At 46.2% G+C, this 17,341-nt stretch overlaps 1 protein-coding gene across 1 annotated transcript in view; it reads right to left on the bottom strand.

The window, feature by feature from the left end:
- Nucleotides 1-31: 31 nt before the first annotated feature.
- LOC146059719 (uncharacterized) overlaps nucleotides 32-17,341 on the bottom strand; it is a 32,972-nt gene continuing 15,662 nt past the window's right edge. Inside the window, exons 7-8 of the mRNA XM_083172180.1 lie at nucleotides 16,583-16,740; nucleotides 32-439 (exon numbers count right to left, since the gene is read on the bottom strand). Of these exons, the coding sequence (XP_083028306.1) occupies nucleotides 277-439; nucleotides 16,583-16,740 (321 nt within the window). The 3' untranslated portion in view covers nucleotides 32-276. The remainder of the gene's footprint in view (nucleotides 440-16,582; nucleotides 16,741-17,341) is intronic.

Raw genomic sequence — 17,341 nt, 5'->3', positions numbered from 1 at the left:
TCTATTTTTATTTTTGTCAGAACATAAGGCTTGGATAACCTGATGATACACAGACTATATATGACTTATACATGACAAATGGATTGGACGTTTGCAATTTGGTGTAACAAATTAGCGCAATATTAAGGCTAACCGTCTCCTCCCACTGAATCCTGATGCTCTGCTTTAACTTCAGAATTGCCAATTTACAAAAAGTTGGCCAGATACAATTGTCAATGTTCACAAATAATGTGAGGTTTGTCAGACTGAATCATATTTAAGTTATACAAAACATTTTCAAAAATCCCCACTAGGACTTTCGAATCTACACACAATAACAGAGAAAAGGCTTTTTAAAGGTTTGTCAATGTTGCATCCGTCAAATTTCCATTTGATTGCAGAGAAATCGGCACTTTCGACCCACTGCTTTTCAGAGTAGGTTTCACTTATGTCTTCTGAGCTGTTAAGCATAAACACAATGATCTTTTATATAAACACCACCAAGTGCCTGTAGTGCTGTACATTACAAATAGGCGGTTGAGTAAGATGACCGTGAGGAGTAGAATGATAGGCTATAAGAAGAGAGCCACAGCCTTTAGAATAGATTTAAGAGGGAAGTGGTGAGGGGGAGCCATAGATAAAGGTTACAGTAGTCCAGGCAAATTTGAATACATTTGCTGTCTGAGTATATAGGTAAAGCTATTAATTGGCAACTGAAGTGTCTTCCATTAGTCACAGGAACTTCAAAACCAAGCTTGCGGGATTAATCCCTAACCACTCTGTTGATTTTAAAGTCCTACTCATTGGCTTTGTTAAACTGCCATTCATATAAAGGAAAGGGAGTGTGAGGAGCAGATTTTATGATAATAAAAAAAGTGTATGTATATGGAGATTGATTATATATATATATATAATCAGGTCTGGCACTCACTCCTGTTCAAGATGCTGCGCCCGGTGCCCTCACTAACAAGAGGATTTGTAGCAGACACAGTGTGCGGCACTCGTAGCGAATAATCAAGCAGAGTCAGGTTCGTATATTAACGTTTCATTCCTAGTGGAATTTCATCAGAAAAAAAAAAAATATATATATATATATATATATATATATAAAATTTTGAGACTCCTAAACATTGGATATTTTGCCCTTAGAGTAACACTGAGTGTATTTTACATTCTATGACCAGAACTAGCATCTTGACACATGTTGCAGTTAACAAAAATGTTGTGATGGTATGGGGCACAGGGGGCCAATGAGCCTGGAACTATTACAGAAATTGTTCTCCCAGCAGCCCTGACCTCTCTGCATTCTATCTGGCTAGCCATTTTTTTGGTGCCTAAGAGGAGCGGCTGTTTTTATGTAGTCCCCCGAGTTACTTCATTTATTTGAGTATTTTTATTTTATTTATACTGTGCAGCTTACAGGATGCCCTTACAGCTGCCCCAGTGCTGATGACAACACTGGTGAGCAGGTCGGTAACTTCTGACAAGTCTCTAGGGAGCTTCAGGGCAGGAACACAGTGCTCAGCTCCCACAGCCAGGCTCTGCATATTTGTGGATTTCAGATTGGGTTTCTTCTGACCATGAGGCTAGTCTGAAACATCTGATGTTGAGAGGGATGCCTTGTCACTGGCAAAGGTGGGGACATTTATCAGGGCAGTTAGATTGTTCTGTATCCTTGATCAGGAGAACCAGACTCTTAAATCCAAAGCCTTTGCTTTCAAGCCTCAGAAGAGGGTCATAATTATACTTCAGCACAGCTTCAAGAACAGGCTTGGACTCGCCCCAATAAGTGTTTCCAGTTGTCCAAGCACATGGCTGTGTTCTATCCACTCCCAGATAAGGGGTTCAATCCTATTAACCCCAAAGGGTGTGAGTTGCCACGCCGTAAAGTGCACCCGGTGTCGTGATGATTCGCACACATTGGGGTTAATAGGATTGACCCAAGGAGTATGCTAGAAGGGAATCCCTCTCCTGCAGATGATGCACCCAATGCATGGCTTCCCTTCAGGACTCTAGTGTTAGGAAGCTGGAAACTTTACATAAGACTGTGCAGTGCATCTGGAAATTATTCACAGTGCTTTAGATTTTCCACATTTTGTTATGTTACAGCAGGCATGTCCAAACTATGGCCCTCCAGCTGTTGTGAAACTACAGGTCCCATCATGCCTTATGGGCAGTACGGACGGAGTAACGGTTGGCATTACTGCCTCACAGCACAGAGGTCATGGATTTGATTCCCACCATGGCTCTAACTGCGGAGTTTGTATATTCTCCCCGTACTTGCGTGGGTTTCCTCCCACAATCCAAAAATATACTGGTAGGCTAATTGGCTCCCCCCCCCCCCCCCCAAAAAAAAAATTAACCCTAGAATGTTTGTGTGTGTGTACATGTGGTAGGGAACATAGATTGTAAGCTCCACTGGGGCAGGGACTGATGTGAATGTTCTGATCTTCTCTGTAAAGCACTGCGGAATATGTATGCGCTATATAAGAAACTTAATAAATAAATAAAATAAATGCCTTGCCGCAATTTCTCCTTCGGGAGACATCAGGGGCCACAGCGTTACAGTGGGTAGTAAGGAGATGGGAGAGCACCAGCACCCTAGAGGTTAAACTTGAACAGGCAGCCGGGCTCCTCCCCTCCTCTACCCCGCCTCCAGGCCAGGAAGCTCAGTTTTTTCGGGTGCTGGCAGGAGCCAGATGCACCTAATATTTAGCAGCCTAACTTGATTTTTATATTTTATTTTTCATTTTTCTTTTACACTGACTTCTGTCAGTGACAGAGCAGCAGCACTGGGGGTCTGCACAGACACCTGCGCTGCTGCTCCATCACCCGGGTCCGGAGCTGCATCGCCACTCGAGGGTAGGGACCTGCAGCGGCCCCCGGGCACTGGGGAGCCACAGCCGCCACCGGACACCGGGGACCTGACAAAAGGTAACGCGCTCCCCGCTGGAAGCGCGCGCGATTGCGCTTGCTGGGCATTGCGGCTGCAGCAGTTCGGCGGGGGGGGACCGCCGGCTGCGCTGACAAGCGGACGGCTGGTTCGCCACCCGCTCCCGCTGGACCACCAGGGAAACGGTTTGTGGGCAGCGGCGCCAGGTATGCGGGGCCGCCCGGTAGCGCCGGACCCCTGCCATTTTTACCTGCGCCGCATGTGGACACCTCCCTGGGGGCCATTTGTCAGCAGGGGGAGAAGGCTCCCCCCACATCAGCCTCTCCACCCGGGGACAGTAGGCAGGGAACTGTGTTTAACACACAGAGAGTTCCCGCCACTGAGATCCCTTCCTGCCTGCCTGCGACATGTGAGGAGGGACACGGAGGAGCTCATAGCCACCCAGAGTTCCACTCCTTCACTGCCAGGTCATTTGGGCATGTCCCCCCTGTACCCCTCCTTCGGGATACTGTACAGTACTGTGCTCTGAAAGGAGCCTTGTGCCATTAATTGCAATACCCTTGTATGCTGCATTGTTTGTTAACAGTTTAGCTGCCTGTCAGTTTAATCTGTGTTACACTGTACTATATGGCCATGTATTGCTGGTTAGGTCATGCTGACTTAACATGTGTGGAGGGACACAGAGAGCTTATCAAGCCAGTCTGGGGTTCCACTCCTTCACTGCCTGGGCTCCCCTGTAATAATCTCCTCCAGGAGTCAGGTTACAGAGCAGACAGAGTTCAATCTCTGGGCACAGCAGAGCAAAGTGCAACATTGTATCCTGTGAATTAACACCATCACTGCCTGTCAGAAGCATAAAGGACAGAGCGGATGGTGTAATGGTTAGCATTGCTGCATCACAGTGCAGAGGTCATGGGTTCGATTCCCAACATGACCCAGACTGTGCAGTTATCTGCCTGTCAGATACAAGCTGGCTGTCAGATGCAGACTGCGTTGTCTGTACCATATAGACTGCCAGTATATCCACTGCACCTGTATATATAACTGCACTGTATGTCTATATCACTGCTTTGTATGTCTATTACAAGCTGGCTCAGATGCATACGGCATTGTCTGTACTGTATAGACTGCCGGTCTTTATCACTGCAGCTGTCTATTGTATGTATATCACTGCACTGTCTATATCACTGCATTGTATGTATATCACAGGCTGGCTGTGCACTGTGTAACACTATCACTGCCTGTCAGAAAGGCTGCCTGCCAATGATTGCTATATGTGCCTAGTACTAGCTTACTGCGTACTGTGGGGGCAGCACAGCTCGGGTCGTGGGTTCAATTCCCACTATGACCCTAACTGTGCAGAGTTTGTACGTTCTCTCCGTGTTTTAGTGGGGTTACTCCGTGTACTCCGGTTTCTTCCCACAATGCAAAATTTAAAACAGAAGTATGCTGTGTTAGCCGTACATATGGGCCAAATGTGTACGCCACCGCAAGGTATACGTAGTACCAGCTTATGGTGTATGGCTTGAACACTATCTCTGTTGGTCAGAGAATACTGTGTTAGCGGTACCATATAGGCTACCCGCCTATTCTATGGCATTGTATGCCTTCTATACTTGTAGTACATTGTCTTACCTGTGCTTTAGCAGCCGGTTCACAGTGCTATAATACTGCAACGTCTTCCGGGGTACCAGTCCCAGTGACTCTGGGGCTCCGGCGCGGATGTCTTGTACATCCTGTAATTTTGGCCTATGCCCCCATTACTAGTACAGGACGGCTTATACGCAGGCTGCTACAATGCCTGGGCGATGCCCACAGGTACAGCCTCCTCTAGAAAACAGGAGCCTGCTTGGGCCACGTTCTTTACTCCGTTGCCGGTGCAGCTAGTAGCAGCCTTGGATCGGCATCATCCCTTGGCTGAGTGCTTATCTGCCTCCGGACAAGGTCCCCAGAAATGCCGTCCCCATCCTTGGCGGGTGTTGCTCCCCGCACAGTGGAAGCACTCTGTACCTGCAGGTAGACGCAGATACCCCCGTCATCCAGACTCCTCCGTCAGCAGACACAGAGAGGAGGACACCTGGGATTAGCATTGTCTAGAGGGGACCATCGACGATGGTATGGAAGATGGGGGGCCTGTGATAAGGTGAATCCCCCCCACCTCGTCTTGAGGTGCCGACCTTGGTCTCAGCTGTCAAATAGGTCCTTACCTTAAACGACCCCGCTGAGCCGCCTACACCTTTGGGTGTCTCCCTAGGTGTATTCTGGGTTTATTCCGTAAATCTGTGAACTCGACTAAGGTCATCAGTTGGGAGATTCCTAACAGGAAGTTTAGCTTGCCATCGGCGGTTTCCCTTCCTTTTACCCCCTTCCACAGGAGGACATAGTCCCCTGGGAGACTGTCCCTAAAGTGGACGCACTCCTGCCCCAGGCATCTGCTTGGGTGGCTAAGGCCTTAGTTGCGTGAGCAACTTCTCTCACAGCGGACGCTGCATAAGGGGTGTCGGAGGAAACCCTGCTGCCTTCTATTGAGTATCAGGTGACACTTTACCTGGGGGTGACGGCTCTAGAATTTACACCAATCGCCTCCAGAGGGTCACCCTCGGCCATAGCTGCACACACATACCAGTGTCTGTGCTCTTGGAAGGCCTGAACTCAAAGTCCCTTTTGAGGGTTCCTTTTTATTTGGGCCAGTGCCAAATATGGGGGCCGGTTTAGATACCATTCGGCAGAGGATATCCCTTCTGGGGGATTGCCATCTGGCTCTACAGTCCAGGATCAGACATCTCTTGTCCCCCTGGCAGGTGTCTGTGCATGCCTGCGTGGGGTCCCTGGGGTTGGTGGATCGGCCTTCGAATTGGCAGAATAGGCTCAGTTCCATGCCAACCCTCTACAATACTGTCCAAGGAGCAGCACGGATAGTGTAGTGGTTAACATTACTGCTTCACTGCGCTGAGGTCATGGGTTCGATTCCCACCATGGCCCTAACTGTGCGGAGTTTGTATATTCTCCCCAGACTTGCATGGGTTTACTCCTGGTACTCGGGTTTCCTCCCACAATATCCATGCCCAGAAGTTCGCCTGGTCTCCAGCAGGGCCCCCCTTTCCTGGGGGCTTCTGGACGGGACCTCGCTACTGGAGCCGTGCATGCTAGCCTCCCGTGTTTGGGGGGTGGTCACTTCTCAAAGGTCGTTCCAGGGTATCTGGACCACTCTAGTGGCCCAGCCCTCCATCATCGTCCTCGAACTAAAGACAATCTTCCGGGCAGTCCGCTTGGCGGAACCCTAACTTAGGGGTTGGCCGGTGCAAGTCCAGTCGGACATTGCGACAAGGGTGGCATATGTTAACCACCAGGGTGGCACTAGTTGTCAGCCCACTATGACAGAAGCATCCGGCATCTTTCAGAGATGATCCCTGCTTTTTCAGAAATTTTTATCCTGGTAGTCCAGAATTGGGTGGCGGTCTTCCTCGGCCGTCAGACCTGTGATGCCGACGACTTGACCCTCTTTAGAGTGATGTTTCAAATGCTTGTACAACAGTGGGGCCCAACCGAGGTGGCCTTGACAGCCTCTCGCCATACCCTCAAACCACCACTGTGCGGGTCCTGGTCTTGCGACCCGGAGGGGGGGGGGCTTGCCTGGTAGACGCCCTGTCCGCTCCGTGGCCGTCCACACTGATGGCGCCTTTCCACCACTTTCCTCCTTTTGCGAATGTCTCGCAAGCTGAAGCCGGAGGGCGGCACGTTGATTCTGGTTGCTCCACCTTGGCCCAGACGGATCTGGTTTTCAGATCTGCAGTCAGTAGCCCCTCCTATTCGCTTACCCCTGGACACAGGCATGCTCTCATGGTCTGCCTCTCTCTTTCGGCTTTGAGGCACTTGGCTTTGACGGGGTGGCTGTTGAGACCTCCCGGGTAAGACCCAGCGGGTTTCACTCCACCATGCTCAGGGCGAGGAAACCTCCCTAGATGGGGTGTACCATCGCATATGGAGGGCTTACTTTTCCTGCTGCGAACTCTACGCTTCAGATTCCGGGACTTACTACCTGGCTAGGGTTCTGTCCTTCTTGCAGAAGGGTCTGGAGGCTGGTTTGCGTTGATCATCTTTAAAGGTTCGGATTTCAGCCTTGCACATCTTGTTCTGTCGACAGGTGGCCCTGTCGACGGATGTCTGTACATTCCTGCAGGATGTCTTGCATATCCAGCCTCCCTTAGTTACCCCAGTTGCCCCCTGGGATCTCTCTAATCCTGACTTCTTCAGGGCCCACCTTTTGTGCCCTTGCGGTCGGTGGACCTGTGTTGACTCGCCTGGAAGATCGTTTCCTTGTTGGCGATAGCTTTGGCCAGGGGAGTCTCTGACCTGTCAGCTCTGTCCTGTAAGTTCTTGGTTATAACCGGGTGGTTTTTCCTACCGTCCCTTCTCACCTACCTTAGGTGGTGTCCGGCTTTCAGGTCAACCAGGACATTATTGTTCCGGCATTTAGACAGTCTGTTGTTACTACGGCTTGGTCCTCCTTGGACGTTGTCCGGCCGGGGCGCATTTATGTGCTATGTGCACCGTTCTAGGCTGTTGCACTAGTCAGACTCTCTCTCTCTTTGTACTATATGGTGTTCGGATGAGAGGGTGGCCCGCCTCTACGCAAACTACTGCCCGCTGGAGTCGCTCTGGCAGGCATATTTGGACACCTCCCTCCCGTTTCCGGCAGGGATTTAGGCACATTCCGTTAGGTCTGTGGAGGTGTCCTGGGCTGTAAGAGGCGGTGCTAAAGTTGAGCAAATTTGCAGGGCTGCTACTTGGTCGTCCGCCATTACTGTCTTGCGTTTTTACGCTTTTGAAACATTTGCCTCCCAGGACTCGGCCTTTGGCCAGAGTGTGTTGGCTGCGGCACAGGCGCGTCCCCACCCATAGGTGGCTGCTTTAGGACGTCCCACTGTAACGCTGTGGCCCCTGATGTCTCCCGAAGGAGAAAATGAGATTTATGTCTTACCTGGTAAATCTCTTTCTTCGAGGACATCAGGGGCCACAGGGATCCCTCCCTGCCGCGCCTGCTTTACTTCCGTTATGGTTAAGTTATGATTATGTTATATTATCCCTCGGTTGAGGGTACTAACATGTTCAGAATGTGTTTCTGTGCGGTGCTTCTCTTCCTTCTATCTTGTCTCCTGCCTTGGCTTGTTAAAAAAACTGAGCTTCCTGGCCTGGAGGCGGGGTAGAGGAGGGGAGGAGCCCGGCTGCCTGGGAGGCAGTTCAAGTTTAACCTCTAGGGTGCTGGTGCTCTCCCATCTCCTTACTACCCACTGTAACGCTGTGGCCCCTGATGTCCTCGAAGAAAGAGATTTACCAGGTAAGACATAAATCTCATTTTTGCTAATAGGGAATGCTAAAACTATGGCAAGGCATGCTGGGTTGTTTAGTTTTCACAACAGCTGGAGGGCCAGTTTGGGCATGGCTGTGTTACAGCCTTATTTCAATATGGAATAAATTATTTTTTTCCCTCAAAACAGCCTATAACATGGCAGTTAGCAGGTGATTGGCTGGACGTTTATCTCTCTTTATCAACCATGCATTTATCTCTTGTTAAGGCTTAATACATCTGCCCCAATAACCCATAATGACGACACCATCATCCTTAAATGGAAGAAGTTTGAAATCACGAGGAATCTGGCCAGCAATCTAAACTGAGCGAGCAGGGGAGGAGGGTCTCATAGTTACGGAGGTGACCAAGAACCCAATGGTCACTCTGTCAGAGCTACAGCATTCCTCTGTGGGGAGAGGAGAATCTTGAATAAGGACAGCCATCTCCCAGCAATCCACCAATCAGGCCTGCATGGTAGAGTGGCCAGACAGAAGCCACTCCTTAATAATTAAAAAAAAAGCTAATTTTTGCCTGCCTGGAGTTTGCCAAAACGCACCTGAAGGACTCTTGGACCATGAAAAACAAAATTCTCTTGTCTGATGAGACAGATTGAACTCTGTGGTGACCGCTCGTTCCACAGGGGAAGCATCATGGGCTACATGGGCTCCGCATGGAGCTTCTGCAAAGCACCTTTGTAGGACTGCCACATGATCCACTGACCACGCTTTCCTTGATAGCTTTTCTTCTTAGAGCGCTGCCTTTTGGTTGACAAGTTCTCACATCTGCTTGGAGGCACCCCTACCCATGAAGGGACAGCCCCTTAAGGCACAGGTCTCCAACCTGTGGCCCTCCAGATGTTGTGAAACTACATGTCCCAGCATGCCCTGACAGTTTTGGCATGCTCTTATAGGAAAAAATGTGGCAATGCATGTTGGAACATGTAGTTTCACAACATCTGGAGGGCCACAGGTTGAAGACCCATATGCCCTAAGGTGTTAAAGAAAAGTGTTTAACCAGGTCTGCTAAGACTCTCAGGGAAAAATTTACTAATGAAAATATGCATAAAATAGGCGTATTCGTATAAGAAAATATGCCTAATTTATGCATATTTGTATTTTCTGTATTTACTATGCCGAAAATACGAGTAATCCTATTCATGGCACATTCGTATTTATGAATACGCATGTATATTCCATCGATAGAATACGAATGAATGGTGATTCCTAATTTACTATTAGGCTGCAATTCTCTGGCCACAATTATCTCGTTGCTCACCAGAGAAGTATTTTGGGACAAATTACCTAACTCTCTAGAAGCGCCTCAGTTCTTTCTTTGTCGGTTGATTATAAAATTCTGGTAATGCTTGGGAGCAGATGATAAGTTGCCCAGGTGCCTCCAAAGGTATGGGTAGAGGAGGAATAATATGCGGCACTCAAAAAAGGGTCTTGTCTCACGTAGTAGTTTATATTTAAATACCAATCAAAATTGTTTCTTCAAGGGCCCATGATCAGTCATATATAATTTGTACATTATATATGACTGATCATGGGCCCTTGAAGAAAATGCCAGTGTTGGCATCGAAACGTCGGGGCACCTACCCATATTGATGCAAACAATTTTGATTGGTATTTAAATATAAACTACTACGTGAGACAAGACCCTTTGAGTGCCGCATATCATTATATATATATATGTAGGAACGGTGCGGCACTCCCAGCATAGTAAAGAAACTCTTACACACCAATAGTGGTCAACGTTTCAATTTTTATAGAAAAAAAAATATACCCTTTATTGCAGCATTTTCGTCACTTAATTGGCTATGTGAAATTATTTGAGCAAGTCGCCTGGAGTGCTATATCTCCCTTCTGCTGTTCTATTACACATATGTATTGTATGGGCACACAGCGCAGCAATGTTTATACACAGAGAGCCGGAACAATTTGGACTATATACACACATTTATATATATATATATATACATATATATATATACATATATATATATATATATATATATATATATACATATATACACACATTATATATATATATATATATATATACATACACACACTCCAGAGGACTGTATTCTGAGTAGCAAAGATGTATGTTCGTTATACACCTGTATACCACATGCACAGGGCATCTTTGCTACTCGACAACTGATTACAGATAATGAGTTACATAAAAGGACCGGAGATTACATTTTTCTGTAGCCCGCTAGAAATGGTACTCACAAAAAATTACTTTAATTATAATGGTAGTTTTTACCTACAAATATCCGGCTGTGCAATGGGGGCTTCGGTAGACCCGGCATACGCTAATGCCTATATGAGCATGGTTGAACGAGATATATTTTTTGCAACCCCAGAAGTACGTAATAACATCTTTTATTTCAGATTTATTGACGATATGATTTTGCTGTGGAAAGGTGATAGGAAGGCCTTGGAGGATGTTATTAGTGAACAAAACCCTAGCGCTAGTCCAGTAAAATTAACTACTAATATGAGAGGTCAATTGACTTCCTTGACGTTAGGATTGAGAAATGTACGGCTGGCTTAAAAATCACACTGTACGTTAAACCCACAGATCATAATGTACTGCTTCACCCACCCCCTGTACACAAGGTAATACCGCTGTGCCAAATGTTGAGGGTTAGAAGGATCTGTAATGATGACGTTGATGCAGAATTACAACTCAACCTCATGATACAAAATTTGTCCAGCGGGGACATGATAGGGATGAGCTTGTGAAAACTAAAGAGAGGGTGCTGATGAGATCTAGGGAAAGTACGCTGAGGACTTGACCTAAAAAGAATTTAAAAAACACCATTATTTGGCCCACTAGGTACAATACAGCCAGCACAGAGGCAAAAAAAAAAAGCCGTAAAAAAATTCTGGCCCATCATATCTACTGATGCGAGTCTGACAGCCATTAATCAGAAAACAATTATGAATAGCTACTCACGTGGCAAAAACATCAGAGATTTCTCGTAGTTCATTCTGATGTGAACAATATGGGCAAAACCAAGGCTAGCCCATTTTTTGGTATCCCTAAATTGGGTTGCTATAAGTGTGTGGGCTGCGTCGTTTGTGGATATATGCTGACAGGTGATGTCATTAAACATCCCACATTGCCTAAGTCCTTCAAAATTCAACCTAGGCTATCCTGTACTACGACATTTGTAATTTATGTCCTGATCTGCCCGTGTGGCAAGTATTATATCAGCAAGACCGATTGCCAGTTCAAAGTAAGGATGGCTCAGCATAGACAGGCGTTTCGCGCAGCAGTTCTGTCAGGTACAAGCACACAGCCTGTAGCGCAACATTATGTTGAAGCTTGAGACATGATCATAGATCATATTCCACCCCTTACAAGGGGCGGTAATAGATCTAAAATACTTCTGCAAAGGGAAGCTAAATGGATTTTTTTGCTAGATACACTCAGTCCACTTGGACTGAATTAAACTATGGGATTACATTGTTTCTTGTAATAGGCTGTGTGGTTATATATATATATATATATATATATATATATATATATATATATATATATATATATATATATATATATGCATTATACAGTTTTACATGTATGATCTGTTTGCCAGTACTTCCTATGTTTTACTCTACATGTTTCCAGCTAACAGCTAAAAAACTTGGTGACCACTTCCAGGCTCGACTACGGACGAGGTAGGACGGCGCCCAGAGGGATGGACTGGTGAGGGTGAGCACTACAAAGGTGGTGAGTGGTTTTTAATATTTGTTACTGCCCTGTCGAAAATGGAAACATTGAAACGTTGGCGTCTTAGCTGAATGTTTTACTGTCTTTATTGCTGAGTGCCACCGCCGAGGACATATTATACAGCGCTACTCTGGGTTACAAGTTGTGCTGCAGAAGGGCACCAGTACAAGTTATTGTTATATGCAGGGAGTGCCAGAGCCAATTCGGACTATATATATATATATATATATAGTACACTTACCCCCCCGAAGAAGGATGAAGACCAGCACTCAGGCGAATTTCAGATGAAGAAAATAAGAAGTTTTATTCCATGTGCAGGTAAGTAGCAACAATGGCTGTCCCGACAGCCGTTTCAACTGGGCTCTAGCCAGTTGTCATCAGGGGACACCCCTGATGACAACTGGCTAGAGCCCAGTTGAAACGGCTGTCGGGACAGCCATTGTTGCTACTTACCTGCACATGGAATAAAACTTCTTATTTTCTTCATCTGAAATTCGCCTGAGTGCTGGTCTTCATCCTTCTTCGGGGGGGTAAGTGTACTGCATTTCTACAAATACAGACCTGGCACCGGCAAGCATTCATTCCTGTGGAGTGCCGTCCTGCAAACCAACTATTATATATATATATATATATATACAGAACAAAGATACCCAGCGCAAAGTCCTTAATGTTTTCTCAGGTATAAATCCACATCAAGTCCCAAATGTGTGCAGTCTTTCTCTGGGATCGTGCCAATGATCCAGCGAGGAAAACTTGCAAAAGGAATAGAGAAGACGCACCAATGAGCAGAATGTAACAATACTTTACTTATGTAACAAAGCTCACATACATTGGGGTTAAAAATTGTATGCTTGCCAGCCAGATAGTTTATCACCGTCACAGCCCGGACATCAGTGTGAAAGAACCGCCACTCAGCTACCGCCGTCAAGCCGCAGTGTGTGCTGTTCCCTGGTCTGCGGCTTGACGGCGGTAGCTGAGTGGCGGTTCTTTCACACTGATGTCCGGGCTGTGACGGTGATAAACTATATGGCTACGTTCAAGCATATGGTAATAGACCACATCACAGATGACAACAGGGGTGGCGATAGAAACAAAAAACTATTGGCACTGGAGGCGAAATGGATTTATCTCTTGGACACTGTGAAACCAAGGGGTCTCAATGACCAGTTAAATCTGAATGTGTGCTTATAAAATTATCAGTATATATTCAGTACAGTACCCCAATGATGGACACAGAGCTTTGTGTCGACTATTTGCCCGTCACATTATATGTACTAGAGCCTAATGGCACTTAGATTGAAGGAAATTGCCGCATTGTATATTTTTAATTTTTATATGGCACTCTTTGGTGATATTCTGTTTTTCTGTTTTGTTTCATTCTCGTTCCAGGACCTGAACGCTGGGTTTCCATAGCAACCCTAAACAAGCTGCACTGAGGAGAGAGAGACTTCCGGTACCTTGACAGGAAGTGCGTGGATAGCCCGGCGCGAAGGAGGAATGGACGAGCACAGGGATATAAGGTCAGTGATATGTATTATTTGTTGTCTGTACGCTGCCTGAGGACGAACTGTATTAAAGTTCGAAACGTTGCAAAAAGCACAGTATGGTCGTTTGCTGTTGATTTCAAGCCCGTGGAGTGCCGGTCCACTGTGGATAATCTGTATGCTGCATTACCGGCAAGGCACCCCGGCACGAGACGCTGTAACGGAGAGAGTGCCTGCTACTCGCAAGTTATATATATATATATATATATCCACCCTCCAACAACACCGCTATACAGAGCTTTATCAAAGTACTCGATTCTCAGGTGGTGACGAATGTTCCCAAGATCCCCTCCCACTCAAACCTCTCCCAAGAGGAATGGAAGGCCCTAAAGGACTTGAAGTCTTATGAGGACATAATGATCCTCCCCGCCGACAAAGGTGGGGGGATTGTTCTATGGGACTTAGCGGCCTATAAACATGAAGCCTATTCCCAACTGTCCAAAGTGGACACATATGAAAAATTGTCAGCTGACCCCACATTGCTTTACAAGAGAGAGTTGGACCAGATCCTTGAACACGCTGTGAATCATGGATGGATACCCAACACCACCCGGGAATACCTAACTACGGATTTCCCCAGGACACCTGTCCTGTATTGTCTGCCTAAAGTGCATAAAAATGCACAAATCCCGCCCGGTCGTCCAATAATCTCGGCCAGGGACTCGCTGTACAGCCCTGTCTCCTCCTTCCTAGACCACTTCTTACAGCCATGCGTACAGCGTTTACCCACCTATCTACAAGACACCACAGACCTGTTAAATAAAATTGAGAAATTTGGGGATCCCGTACCCAACATGTGGCTGTGCTCCTTGGATATCAGCAGCCTCTACACCAGCATTCCGCATGGAGAGGGGCTGCTGGCCACTACAAGGTTATTGGAGACAGATCCTTTATACAATGGCCCGCCCATCCCATTTTTCAACCAGCTATTAGAGCTCACGCTCTCCCGCAACTTTTTTATTTTCAACAAAGAATTTTTTCTACAGCGAACGGGGTGTGCCATGGGGTCTCCTGTGGCACCCTCGTTCGCGAATGTTTACATGCATTTTGTGGAACACGACCTTTTTTTGCAGTCCAGCTATGCGGCCTCAATAATTTTTTATTTGAGGTACATTGATGATGTCCTCCTTTTTTGGACAGGTACCAAAAATTCTTTTGAGGAAATGGTCCAGGACATCAACCTCAGAGAATGTCCCATTAAATTTACCTATGAATTGAGTCAAACAACGATCCATTACCTGGATGTAGAAATATCCATCCTTAATGGGAAATTGGAGACGGCCTTATTTTCAAAACCCACTGATAGAAATATCTTGTTGAGTGCTCAAAGCCACCACCCCCCAGCGCTCAAGAAAGGTCTCCCCTTTTCTCAGCTTATCCGGGTGAAAAGAATCACCAGCAGCAAAGATAAGCTCTCCACTGATCTTGACAAAATGGTCAAACGATTTTGTGACCGAGGTTACTCTGCTCGGACCCTGGCTAATGCCAGAGAAAAAGTCAACAGTGTATCCCGGGCAGACTTATTACAGAAATCGGGACCGAAGAAAAATCTTGACGATAGGTTTGGTTGGGTGCGCGATTACAACAACGCTGATGATGCAATTTCTAAAAGCACCAAACTATTGTGGCCAGTCATCCAGTCTGACAAAGATCTCAAGACATTAAAAAACAAAACTCCCATGGCGTGCTACAAACGCGGCCGGAACCTACGAGATTGGATCGTTAACACGGACATTTCTCTACGCTTACCCCCCAATACTCAACGAAAACCAGGGGGCTGCACTAGATGCGTGGGATGCACTACATGCAGTGGTATGCGCACCACCAAATCCTTTCCTCATCCGCATCTGGGACATCAAATACCCATCAAGCATGCTGTCACCTGTACTAGTACCCACGTAGTATACATGATCACATGTCCATGTGGCCTATGCTACGTGGGGAAAACTATCCAGACCTTTCGGGAACGGATAGCGGCCCATCGGTCCGCCATTAAATCTGCTTTAAACCACAAAGAGAATGACCAGCCGGTAGCCCGGCATTTTGTTGCTGCCAAACACTCTCTGGCTAACTTAAAATACGTGATCATAGATCATGTTCCGTTTGATTTAAGAGGTGGTGACAGGGCCCTCAAACTTCTTAAATTGGAAACCTATTGGATCTTTCGCCTACAGACCTTGAACCCCAAGGGACTTAATGAGCAAGTGCCCTTTAATATTTTTCTATAGATTCCCTGAATTGACCATCTGAACATGTACTGTGTTGCTAGTTTTTCACATTGGTATTCTTGTTTTGTTGATTTTATGCACCTTTTTATGTATATAATATTGATTGCATTTCTCTCTCATTATGTTCCCATTCCAGACGGCATCCAGCTGGTTGCTTAGCAACCTGACGCCATCTACGTGAACCCTGCGGCCAGAATATCCGGGCAGTGCACGTACATCAACACTCCCCTGTTCTCACATTCTAGGAACGCGATTGATTGCCAGCGGAGGACACGGAGCGGCGAAGTGATGCACACCCCGCCGGCTCTCGTTTACTGCAGACCGCGGCTGACACATGCGTCTCCATGACAACGTGGGGAACAGCCGGGACGCAGTGTGATGACGTCAGAGCGCTGTCCTGACGCTGCACGGGGATCCGACAATGGCGGGAACGGCAATGCTGAGAGGCTGGATGCGGGCGGAGGGAAGGAGGAGCTGCACGCTTTGCACGGTATTTATGTTGGTTTTTGTACATTATGCTTTGGTTTGTCTTGAAAACGGAAGTAAAATTCCGAAACGTTGACTGATACCAGTGTCTGGAGTCTTCTTGTTTGAACCCGTGGAGTGCTGTTATACAACCCCGTCTACATCTCCCCTCTTGCAGCACCCCGGTCAGCTATCACCCTTCTATGCTGGAGTGCCAGTCTCTGTTGCCTATATATATATATATATATATATATATATATATATATATATATATATATATATATATATATATATATATATATATATAGATCTCTCTCTCTCTCTCTCTATATATATATATATTGCCATGTATCAATGCCATAGAGCATGCTATACTTACACGGATGTGGAGTAAAACATACGTTCGGACAAAGCGCACATAGAAAAGAACAGCTTGGAATCAAATACATCATTGTTTTCACTTGTCAAAGCCAGGAGATTTTTCACTTGTTCAGGATGAATCTCTCTGAAGACATCATTCAAAGCATTTTCCATTTCCTAAACTTAGAAATAAGGACATGTGAAATAAATAAGTAGGATATTCTGTATATCACAGTAAATGTGTCCCAATTATTCAAAGCTAAATGGTAGGCAGCTTACAGCTGGAATGCACAACCTGCAGCCTCATGTGGCCCCTCACCTTCATTATGAGCCAAATGCACTAAACTTCACAAGTTATAAAATGGAGATTGATAAGAAGCCAGCCAATCAGCTCCTACATGCCATGTCACAGACTGTGTTTGAAAAATGTCAGACAGGAGCTGATTGTCTTTTTATCACTCTCCATTTTATCACTTTTGAAGCTTAGTGCATCTGGCCCTATATGTAGATCTCTGGTAAAACCGCAGACATGGCCGCAACCCTGGTGCTGTGTATATCATTTCTCTACACACATACGGAATACATATTCTGGATGCAGGCATGTTATGGAAATCATTTCACACATTTTGGAAATACTGTTATAAACACTTAGGTCCTAATGCCGTCTCTATGGATTGTATTCACAGCCCTGTTTTACTTTCGTTTGTTTCCAATTGTAAAGCAACGGACTTTGCTAATGCTATGTAAGTAAATGTTAAAATTAAGTAAATAATTACAG

Source organism: Crinia signifera, chromosome 2 (genome assembly GCF_055691185.1).
Source record: "Crinia signifera chromosome 2, ASM5569118v1, whole genome shotgun sequence".
Taxonomy (NCBI): Eukaryota; Metazoa; Chordata; class Amphibia; order Anura; family Myobatrachidae; genus Crinia; species Crinia signifera.
This window is presented reverse-complemented; position numbering and strand designations above follow the sequence as displayed.